This window comes from Clavelina lepadiformis, chromosome 7, assembly GCF_947623445.1.
Source record: "Clavelina lepadiformis chromosome 7, kaClaLepa1.1, whole genome shotgun sequence".
Taxonomy (NCBI): domain Eukaryota; kingdom Metazoa; phylum Chordata; class Ascidiacea; order Aplousobranchia; family Clavelinidae; genus Clavelina; species Clavelina lepadiformis.
In genome coordinates, this window is record NC_135246.1 from 19,265,687 (window position 1) to 19,277,971 (window position 12,285).

At 39.6% G+C, this 12,285-nt stretch overlaps 1 protein-coding gene across 1 annotated transcript; it reads right to left on the reverse strand.

Annotated features, from left to right (window-relative positions):
• Positions 1-73: 73 nt before the first annotated feature.
• LOC143465509 (fibronectin-like) lies at positions 74-8,219 on the reverse strand. The gene is made up of 14 exons (XM_076963840.1): positions 8,031-8,219; positions 7,221-7,339; positions 6,734-6,890; positions 5,902-6,042; positions 4,966-5,082; positions 4,494-4,583; positions 2,781-2,877; positions 2,530-2,711; positions 2,203-2,333; positions 1,862-2,030; positions 1,598-1,764; positions 1,328-1,499; positions 910-1,020; positions 74-813 (listed from the first exon to the last, which is right to left on the reverse strand). Exons 1-14 carry the CDS (start codon positions 8,080-8,082, stop codon positions 701-703), a joined length of 1,818 nt encoding a protein of 605 aa, XP_076819955.1. The 5' UTR covers positions 8,083-8,219; the 3' UTR covers positions 74-700.
• Between the last annotated feature and the right edge of the window lie 4,066 nt (positions 8,220-12,285).

Below are 12,285 nucleotides of genomic sequence, written 5' to 3' on the forward strand. Positions count from 1 at the left end.
AGCGACCTCTTAAACCTTCTAAGCTTGACACGGTCTTTGAGAAACCTCAGTAGCTACCACGAGCGGCAATAAATAGCTTCAATATTTTATATTCAGCGGTTTGTGTCGTCACGAAGCAAGGTGCGGAAATTTTACTGATAAAAGAATTGTGACGTCACAAGAGTTTTTATGTTACTTGATCCCACGAATTTCCAAGCGATAAGTAGTTGCTAAACTGCATGAGGTGAAACCAAAATTTTTTCCAAGTATGAAACGACGCGAATGCAAAATGGCGATTATTTGGACACGCACAGTATTTGTCCTGTTAAGCTATTGTGACGGCATAATGTAGGGTACAATAGATTGCGAGAGTAAAAAGAATAGCAAAGAATCTCATGGCATATAGACAGTCCAGAGCAGAGATTAGATTATTTTCAATTTGGTTAAATGATTCGCTTTTAAAGTAACATCGTGTAACAACTGAAAGCAAAAGCGAGCACAATTTTTTTAACACGTCACCGAGAGATTGTTACGTAAGAATTTATATGCGCCGAAGCAAAAATTGTTGATTAGCAAATCCTGGTTGGATGAAATGAGGTTTAAGCTTCCAGTTTGTCCTCAAAAAATCTGAACTTTTTGCTCAAATAATTTCTGCAGCGGTGGAATGTATTTTAGTGTTAAATAAGAATTGTTGACTAGCTTTGTGGCTGCGCAGCGCCATCTAGGGAATCTCGCTAGGGCATCCCGGAATCTTCGGGTGAACGAGATCGTCCCCGCAACAAACGAAGTCATCCTTCCTGTACGGTCGCTCCCCACAGCAGAGTCGTTCGCCGTCTGCGAAGAAAGTTCAATCGAGTTCACAACGGTAAACGTCGCCAGAAACCGATCTGCATGCTTTAGTACGCAACCGTTATGACGCAATAATCTTACTCTTTTGAACTCGAATGCCCCCGCAGCACTCCTCCTTCGCCGAGTGATAAGGGAGATCCCCACAACACGCGTCGGGTCGGTATGTGTCTGGGTTGGTCGGGCCCGGGTGAACTGCATGTGGGTGGAAGAAAAAAGGCGACCGTTTTGAGCGGACTAAATCACTACATAAACATCCTATTTCAATAAATATACGACTGCTTAACGCTAGAATAATCGACGTTTTGTACAAAACAATTCTATTTCTAAATTAATGACAGTTTTTCCAGTGCATTTGATATGTCTTGCTTAAACTCTTCGAAAATGTCGGTATTTTAACGGATCTAAATTCTTGAGCGAGTCTCGCATGTTTCTGGCGGGGTGATTCCAGCGATACTTGAGCGTTCCCATGGCAACATAGCCTGTCGTTAGCGATGCTCACCTTTCTTGATCAGGCACGGGACGAACATCTCGGCCGGGGTGTCGTCCGGACCGCGAGATCCGCTCAAAATGTCCGTGAATTCCACGTCTTCTTCGCTCTCCACGTTATTACTCACGCATCGAGCGTGGATGGTGTACAGGGTATTGCGGTTGGTCCCGTGAAAGAAAATGGTCTGAAAACGTCGACAAGCGTCATATTTGGTCGCATTTTTAAAGCGATTATTTGCCCGGATTAATCGCTTCGTTTTCCCGCAAGTTTTAATTCGCTTACCGATCCCGTTTCGTAAAGCAACGGTCGTGTCTGCTTCCCATCCTCACCCGGGCTTAAACTCACTCTCACGAACGGACATTCCCCTTCGTCGGGGGGAGGCCCCTCAACCAGAACTTGAAGTCCATCATCCGTGACGTTCAGAAGGGTGACGGTGGGTTTTGGAGGAACTATGACGATGAAACGCTTGATAGGCTTTTTTTCCAAGCTTAACTTGACAATGAACTTGCACTGATTAGACCTAAACGGAATTCACAAATAACTCACCAGTTGTGATGGTGAGTTCTGCTTGCACCTCGCTTCTTACGTCATCAGTCACCGAGAAGACCATTAACTTGTACGTCACACCCGGCGTTAAACCCCGCAGTCTGGTGTGAACCAACTGGCCACCAGGTGGCACCACACCCGTCTCGGTGCTCATCACTTCTTCCGGGTTCTAGCGGAAAAATTGACGTCATAATAGACATTTGTTGTCTAACAAGCAACTCCACACGCGGTAGAGGGTTACGTTGCATTTAATTCAAATATGAGAAATGGAGTGGTTGTGATTAGCCGCAAGATGACGCCCTGGTTCGTCATGACGCATTTTTGGAGGTTATTGAACTTACTCTGATGTCTATATATTCGATGACGTATTGTGTGACGTCACCTTCCATCACGTTGGCCGGTGGCTCCCATTGCAGTTCCACTGACGTCATATCAAAATCGGTTGCTTCTAATCCCATTGGTGCGGCAGGTTCTATTATGATGTCATAAAAGTCAGTAAATTTGAAGTTATTTTCTGAATTTTCCCAATAAGTTTCAAAGTGAAAACCAGAGCCGCACAGCTGCACTGTGCCCTTCACAAGCAATAAACATCCCTTCATCCAATAAACAACATCATTCATCATCAACAGCCCTTCACAAGCAATAAACAACAGTTCGAATGAACTCACTCGTCTTGAATCTAATCGTGAAAGGTTCCTCGCTGAGGACACCTTGCGACGAGGTGAAAACGTCGATCGTGTAGCTGGTGCTCGGGGTAAGATTAGTGATGGAGTACATGTCGTAAGTCTGATAAACCGGGTCCGGCTCCGGGCCCCCCACTTCCCCGCCGTCAGGCTCCATCTGGAACACCCTGTCAATGAAATGACGTCATCAGTGACCGTTTTGTGACGTCATTGTGTTTTTTATTCAGTAAACTCACAGTTTGTCGTGGATTCCGTTCATTGGACCGATTGCTCTGATCTGCGCGGTCGTGGCCCCGATTGCGATTTCGTCGACCGTAAATGGCATAATGGGAGCTATGACGTTACAATAAAACATTTTCTTATATCAAAGCAACAAAAGGTACAAAAGCATACCCACGTGCAGACAACAAGTGAAATAACTTTTTACTGATTATTTTGTAAAATTAACGTTTCTTGTTTCACTGGTCCCGCATCACAATCACAACGTTAAGATAAATGAGACCATGTGGTAAGAAACATACATCTGCACGGTCTGGGCAATGAATTCAAGTCTAAACTCCCGAAGTTATCCTCCGATTGACAACCATTGACAATTTGTTTAATTTTTAGTTCGCTTGTGTTTTGATATCATCCCTACGCAGATATATTTAAGCGCTCAGTTTCACAGAAAATCATTTTGATCACAGCATAATGACGTAATAATGGCTTTGTTTGTCTCAATCGCTTTTTCTCACCGCTTTTGAAGGTATGGTCACGTGCGAGAGTTAATTTCATGTTTATGACAAAAACTATGAAGTCATACATTAGCGATAGTGGCCAGCATTATTTCGACATAATAACTCAAACAATTCAGCGCTTATGACATCATAATCATTAGTTTGAACCAAGGTGGAGCTTGAGAAATTTTTTGTTCGAGCCAAGTTAATTTTGAGCATCACAGTCGCTGAGTGTTGTGCCTTGTCTTGTAGGCCGCGGGCGCCTCGGGCGTACGCTGAGGCGAAATGATTGCGGCACGAGATTTATCAGCAAATTTCAGGACAAGCAGATACTGTACATAGCGCAGCCTGCGGCAAACCACATTTTGCGAAGAATTTTCGCAAAATGTGAAAGCGTTCGAACTCGCGTCGATTATTTCCCGATTGAAAGATTCTCGCTGCTTGCGATGCGTCTTTTCTGACGTCACAAAGTAGTTTAACATTTTGCGCCACTTTTGAAGTGTTTTCCTATATTTTCGCAAAATGTCATCAAGAATTAAGCGATGTTGGTCAAATGTTGATCTGACGGTTGGATACGTCAAGTGGAAAATTATCACTTGTCAAACTACACGATACCGTGACCAGGTTTTGTTCAACTAAGCGGTTGATGTTTTTCAAATTTGAGCAAAAAATAACTTTACGGAAAACTTTAACCGATTTAAAGCTGTGTAGGCTAAAAATTTAACATTTTTCGCAAAACGCACGAACAGTTTTACCTCTAACCAACGCTTTTTGAAGTGCGACGTTTTTTAGGAACCGAAAGGGCCGCTTGGATGTCTCCAACAGTCTCGCAAAATTTATGCTTCTGCAACTACAGCAGAAAAGTAGAGAAAAATAATCTTCTTTTAGTCTTTAAAATTATTTAAAAACTGTGCCTCTGTCTTCCCTGAAACAGCACACAGTCAGATAGCAGCGTAAACCTCAGATTTATGGAAAATTCTGCCAATTTTGGATATCTTTGAAAATTTATCACAGTTTGAGGTATGGCCTACAACTTAAATATTTCCCGATAAGTGTTTATTATTTTAAGAAACTATAGTTATCCCAGCGTTGATTGTAGGCCAGTAGGGGATGAGATGGAGGTTATTCTGTAATTTTGCGATTTTAATCCATCAAATAGTTTTCACAATTTTTATATTTTAATTCGAAGTTCATGCTCAAAAAACCCCATAATATCATAAAACTTCTACTCACGTATGACCACATTCATGGACACCGGCTCACTGAAGACCAGGTCAAAGGGAAATCCCGCCTTCGTTCGGACGGACACCGTGTATTCCTCCCCTGAAACGATAGTGACGTCATTATCATTATGACTTAATAATTTCTCGTTTAGATCTATGCTTTACCCCTTTCTATTTTGTGGGGCATTAATATGAAATTTATTTCTATTATGACGTATTGACAACATTATTAGGGATGACAGCGGTTAATTATGTTGTCATTATGGCATCCAGAACGAAAAGAATTGTGACGTGATAATTATTTTTTCGCCAACCACTAATTTCATGTCGTTGCTAAGAATAAGTGTGATGACTGCAATAACACAACCGTTGTTCGTGACCGCCACACAAATTCAACCTGGCTTCTAATTGTTACGTCACAACGCAGCAGTAGTTAATAATTTTTAAGTCAGACTCATAAGGAAATGCTGCTGACGTCATACCTGGGGTCAGTCCGGTGAATACCCTGCTGGTCCCGTCGAGGTCATCTTCGGCGAGTTCCTGTGGGTAGAGTTCGGTCCCGTGTTTGGGGCTGATTCGTACGTCATATCCGAACGAACCTGGGTGAAAAAGTCGACTTCAATTTTGTGGGCTGGTGGGTTTAAATTTTACTTCAAACGCAAAGGCGTGTAAATTTAAAGCCGACATTTTTTTCGTCTTAAATTGATAATTTACACGAGGAAGTTGGCAATGAACTTGTCGATTGTTGGTTAAGCCCTAAAAATTAAAGACGTTTTCATCGAAAAAATATCGAAAATTATTGACACGTATTGAAACTGTTTCTAATATGACTTAAGTGGTTCACAAATAGGTCATAATTACTGTTCATTACGTGACAATAGATGGTAATTGTGAGGCAAGATTATAGATATTTTATCTGCCTGCTGGCCAGGGTAAGGTAATATTATGATCTCTCTTCCTTGTTCCAAATAAAGCCGCTGTTGCTCCTCCACAAAAATGTGGCCTGGCTGGTTTTTCAACTCGACTCAGTTATGAGATGTTTATGAGCTAAGTATCCGACCGTATTCTCGGCAGCTTTGAATTCTTACATACCGCGTTTTGGTGGAGTTTGTCACGTTTAGAAAACCCGCGATTTTAATATTAATGACGATGCGTTTTGTTGATTTGAATTCAACAAATAAAACTAAGGGACAACCTGATCAAAACATTCTCGAATCAACTGAAAATTACAATATGGCCGAAAGGGAAATCTAATTACCTATTGCTACACAATCCACGTAATAATTGACAATTAGCGTAATATTACGTTATAACAGATATTGTTGTACGACTAAAACATAAAACTGGTAATATCTTAACGCAATTGCGTCATAAAAGGCGTTGTTTTACAAAAATAAAAATAATAATCGTTTTCAAACCGATCATTCCTTCCGCTGCGTCCCAGTCCGCGTGAAGTCCAACCGTCGCTACCGTATACACGTGATCATATTCAGCCAATTGGATAGAAAGCATCACCTCGCTGACCGTTCTTAACCTCAGGTTGCTTGGGGATAGAGGTTCTAAAATGAAAATAAAGGTTTGATTGTGACGTCACATTAGATAGAGACCGACACTTGCATATGATTGAGTGGAATTATTTCTGTTCGAAATCGCTTGAAGAATGCATAAGTATAGCTTATTTGGGTGAATTAAGTTTTAATAAACTTATAAATTTACTAAATACATAATGCAGCCGTTTTTCCTGTTTTTTAACTCATTGTTTAGTTCTAATCACAACAGATGTGAAATCCGGTTTGGCGTTGTACGTAAAAAGGCAATGTCTGGCCGTTATAATCCATCTCATCGTGTTAATCTCGAACAAAGATGGTTTATCGTCAAACTGAATCGTCGTCTAATCTATTTTTGTTTAAAACTAAAAACTTTTCATAAACATCGATCAAGTAAAAGTGGTTGTGATTTCTTAATGCTTTGCTCTATTAGCGAATAAACAAGTTTTTATTGCGTATTTCCGCTTTTTATATGAGTTTTCTTCTCACAGCTCAATCAATCAATCAATCAATCAATCAAAAGAGAAACTGCGATTTAGACCACGTCAAAATAAATTCGTCCAATAAATTAGGTGCACCTGCTTCTGCATAACCATGCACCTCCTAATCACAAGGCAAAAATCTTCGTTCGCAGAAGTATTCCTTATTTTTGTGACGTCATAATGAATTTATCTGTTAATAATGATGTCATAATGAAACGTACGGCTCCAGAGTGGGAAGGTCAAAGGAGGGGATCTTTGGAGTCGCTCCGTGACCCCGACGATGCTGACGGTGTACCTCATTCCGGGCCGGAGGTCGCTGAAAGTTCTGCTCGTCTGAGAACGACTCGACGGCCGACCGATGCGCGCGCGCGGTCGGATCTGCGGAATACATGACGTCATAAAACATTATTTTAACTACAGAAATTGTGAAATGATTTTGCAGTGTGCGAGGTACATGGCTTCGTGTACTGTGGTATGCAGTTGCCAACTTTATTTTTAACATTTTTCGATACATTTTGAAATTCCTGAATTATTGTCTTTTGTTTAGATTTAGCCAGAGTCTTTGCCCCGCGGTAAAATTTCGCCCACATGAAAGATTTCGGGTGATTCATTATGACGAAATAATTGCGGTTGTCCGTCTTTTGTTTTAATCACGCGGCATAAGTCGGCAGATTTCAATCAATCTAAATTTACGTTTAAAAGACTGACCCTAACGTTGAACTGAGCGTACGTCACTCCGGGAGGTTGTCTCCATTCCACCTGGACGGTGGTGGGCGTGCGAGAGAGAATATTCCTGCCCACCACAGTAGGAAGTCGTTGGGAAATTCCTGCAACATTTAATGAAGTTAATAATACTATGGTTATAAAATAAGCGGTTTGCCTCTAAAATATTTCACCTTGCCCTGATGAAGTTAACCCGAGTGAGTTAACAAAACTTTGACAGATGCGAATTTCTGTATTTCACCAGTTGTGCCTTTTATTTGATTCAATAAAGCTGTTTTATTTCTCAATTCAGGTAAAAATGCATTGAAACATTCGCTTTCGCTGACCATATTTGTTCTTAATTTTACCACAATATTCCACTTATACGGTTATATCGATCTATACTGGCTGAAGTAAATTTTGCGCGACCAGTCTTAAAGATAAACATTTCAAATCACATTATCAGTTCAAAACACGAAAATTTCGCGATAATCCGTCGCTTTAGACGCAAATATGTGAACGTTTGGTTTTCTACACTTGAAAGCGTTAGTCATGCACTGAAAGTACAGATATAACCTTTAAAGGATGTAACATGTAGCAGTCCATCTATAGCAAGAGTTGCCGCCGATTAAATGCTTTAATGAACTTTCTCAGTTATAGTTCTTAAGACTAAATTAAAAGTTAAATGACTTCAAACATTCCTTTACAAGTTCCGAGTTTTTAACAAAACTTTTCTCTGCACGTTTTTAGAAACCGTAGGCTCTCTTTGTTCGCATCTCACGTCATTAATATGAAGTTATGTCGTAACAGACTCACCACTTCCGGTCAAACAAAATAATCCAATCAGAAATAAGGTCAACTTCATCATCTTCTGATTCGTGGAAGCTTAAGTTGATCTTGAAAAAATTCGCTTAAAAAGCTTCCAAATTCAGGTTTGTCCTTACAGCCAAGTTTATAACATTCGCTTATTCCATTGGTGGATTTTGAAAATTTTCCACCAATCCTTCAACTACAAAAAAAAACATTAAAACTTTTTAGAACTAACACCACAGCGCTATTACTACTAACTAAACTGTGACAGAACAAATGCTCATTTAATCGGCTAATTGTTTCCTATAACAACTACCATAGTCTCTGAAACTGAACTGCGCAAAAAGAATTCTCTCCGTATAAGGAACTGGACCAAGCAAACAGAGTTAAACTTTTTATCGAGAATCTTTCGAAGAAATTTCACTTTTTCGTTAAATTGAAGTCAGTTGAACATATCCAGGACACTTTGTAACTTGAATCTTAAATTGCGTACAACTCGCCTCTCTTTACGGTATTCCTTTCACGATTTCCGCTACCAAGTGCGTTTGGTCTCCACTTAACGACTTTTATGTCGTTTTGAACGACATTTGCCCTCAATTGTTGCGACAGACGATTTTTTTTTGTCCCCAAACTACCTTGATTTTTATTAATCTCATGCATTTTATTGTCTCATCGTCCAGTCTCATCCAATTTGAACTAACCTTGACTGACCCTAACCAGCCAGCCAATTAGATCATTTATCTCCATTTGGCCAAAATGCTTGTGATTATGCGCGGTATGAAGAATTAATTTAACCTTGTTGTTTTGTACAGGGCTTGTTATTAACTCCTTACAAATATCTCGTTTAAAAATCTGTTTTGGCTAATTATATGATTTACGGTCCACTGATGCCTGCTTCAAAGAAATATTCTCAGCCTTGAAAATCACTGAAACACGAAGTCGATCTTCAAAATCGCTCCGGACTGATGATCAAGTTAAAAATTCTGCAATCGCTTTGACTTTTCTCGTTGTTATTTTAGAACTCGCCCGAGGCCAGTTAGCTAGCAAGCGCAAGAGCAACGACTAATGCTAACGTCACGTAATAGCCATTGTTACACGTCGTGATGTAACAAGAGAACCTTGTGACTATGCTTTGCAAATAAACGGTCGCAAATTTGTTGGGTTGATGGTTATATGACGTCGTAAAATATTTTACACATTAGTTCGCGATTTTACTGGAAACTTTGGATTAATTCGTAATAAAATTTATGGGATGTCTGCACAGTAATGACATCATTGATCTGATTTCATCCAAAACGAAAAGGATGACGTAATAGACAACCGCTGATGAACTCAAAATTAAGACTGAGATCGCTTTTGAATGTGAGAAGCCTCGATTTTGTCCGGAAAATTTCCGGTACAAAAACGTTCAATTACGAGTGGACAACGTTCAAAATTTTAGGAAATATTTTACCCTGAAAATGGCAGCGACGCCTCGCATTGAACCAAAACCTGTTCGACTTGGTAATGAACTTGTCTGCGCCGTGCCCGAGATTAAAATAAACATTCTTCGAGGGAGAAATTTTTTCTCCTGTTTATTTTTCCAACGCAGCTCAGATGTGTTATCTCGGTATTCGTGGACTTGTACAACGAAACCTTCCATAATTTTACCCCGTGTTTCGTCGTCAAGACACAAAGTTGCCAATGTATGACTATAAGTATAATCCAAATAGACAACTCTGCCTACACCGGTTTCCAAGGAACACTTCCCGACGAAAGGTTAATCTCTGACCACGTGATTAAAACTCGCGTATACAATAGATTGAAGAATCGATTCTGGTTTTAATTAAATAAACCAAAATGACATCGTAATTCAAAGGTTGACAATCTCTATCTGCAGAAAGTATACACAGTCCTGTTACATGCTGTTCTGGTATTGCACCGTGACGACATAGACATCACTGTGTAATGAATCATTTTTCGTTGAATTTGCACGCGCTTTGACCCCCGTAGTTCACCCGCGCATGAATCCACACCTGATATATCATCCGCGCAGTTGACAAACGGTCCTTCAATAATTCTAGAGCACTTTAACCGTCGTCATGGTGACCAAAACGTGGTAAAACGGTAAATTTAAGGTGGACGTAAATCACGTGAATTTGTAAATTGCTCGCTTTGACCTCACAGTGGACACAAGCTAGGTGTGTGTGTGCACGCGCGAGTGTGTGTGTGTGAGTAGCGAACGCCAATTTTCTTAATTACCCTTCGTTTGAAGAGAAATTTTTCAGACTCAATTAAAATATTTTTAAGCACATAGGCTGGGCAGGTTGTGGGCGATGTTGTGTCAGGTTATGCCCAGCACTGAGCTTTTTGTATCAAGCTTCATATAAAGCCACTCCCCTTTACATTGGGCGTGGGCTATTTAGCTTTTATGGCATCTGCTTCTATTGTTGTTTTTTACACTTTTTAAATTTTTGTGTAATTGGCGAATTTATAAAGCTATCTAAAATGATATTATTTATTTTTGTCTGTTCGAAATATTTCTTCGTGTCTTGTTTTTTGCATTTTTTCTCTTTGCCAAATTTCAAGTCACGCTTAAAGTTGTTCGAAGGCTTTTACCATGAAAAAGAAAATTTTGAAAAATTTCAAAATAACTTCATAGATTCTTTCTTGTGCGTTGACCTTTGCTTGTGATCATGCAAAATAGTTAAGAAACCTTAAAATATTGTTCTATTTTACGATAAAATGTTTCTCTCTTTTTCAATAACCGTTTTTACATCGCGATGACGTCTGAATTGCCCCCGAGGGTTTCACGTTTTTGCATCTTGTAAAAATTCGTTTTAAAAAATTTTGTCGTAATTTTAGTAAAATATCGTAAAAGTCGTAAATTTTTATCGTAAAAAGTTTTATCCCCGGTGTTTCATCTTTTTCAAGCTTGTTCGTAACCCCGCTGCTCTTCAATAACCTAAATCTACCTTCTAATCTAAAACTAACCTTAATTTACTTCTAAAAAACTAAACAACTAAAATCGACTTTTTTCATTCTGCCCAATTTCAAAAATCAACCCCCTAGTTTAAAAATGGCGTTGCGTGACTGACACACTTACGATGAACTAGTCACTTCTTTAATAAAAGTACAGTATTATTCTTCTAATGAAGCCATACTTTTGCGAACTTTTGTTCGTTTGTTTGTGAGCGGAAATTACGTTACATCTTTTTGCGAATGCTTCTTCCGGTTTATTCCTGAAATAAAAATTTGCATATTGTTGCAACGAGGTTTTGAGTAAACGGTAAACACTGGTATAGGCCATATCCAAGTTTAAATGAAATATCGAACTAATGGTATATTTCGTTGGGATGAATGAGAGGAATGCCATATGCTACCACCGCTGCGTACTCTAGAATCATTTGGGTAGTTTTTGTAATAAAGTAGCTTCTTGTGCAATTTTTTCTGTTTTTTTTTAGTTGAACTGAACCGTAGCCTATGGCTGTATTTGCAGTTTTTAAGATCGCATTTAATTTCATATTTACGCTTGATGCAGCCGCTAGACGGTGCACAAGAACAAATCTGAAAGAAACAAAAGGCGAGCGCCTTCGAAAAGCGTCTGAACGAGACAAGTCCTCTTCAATGGAGTATGGTAATGATATTGACTTCAGTTAACAAAGCGAATACTGTAATTAATATTTGATGATACCCAGTAACTTCCGGTGTGACCCCGTCTAAAACCGTCCAACAAAAGATTGAAGGCAGGTGACGTCATTGTACAAGTACAAAGTAGCAACAAATTAACCAATTATTCTTAAAAGGTGATGCGTGAACGTATTAATCCATCAACTCAATAGCTCTTGAAAGATAAAGGCAAAGAACCAACAAAGCGAATAGTTAGTTAATAATGAACCCGACATTCAACGCCTTCTCTGTGAATGAGACAGAGACAGCTGAACCTTAATATTCTCCATTTTAAGAGAATACACGTCGACTTCAGCGGCACTTCACACAATAAGTTCGACTCTGAGTGCGCTGTTTGAAGAAAAGTTTTACTATTTCGTCGAAGCGGGCTTGTTAAGGCAAGAGCTTACATACCGAGCATTGTAAATCGCGAGTTTAAGCCCGTAGTGTTAGAAGCAGAAGTCAGCGGTGATATTTGTTTTGCTTCTATGCGGCGCGCTATGGTATTTTTAATCCGAAAGTTTTGAAAGCTCTCTGTATACATTTCAGCTGGTGGTATGGCATGTTTCAACTTTTTATTGCTGCCACAAAACTTATAGCTCTAGGCCTCCGC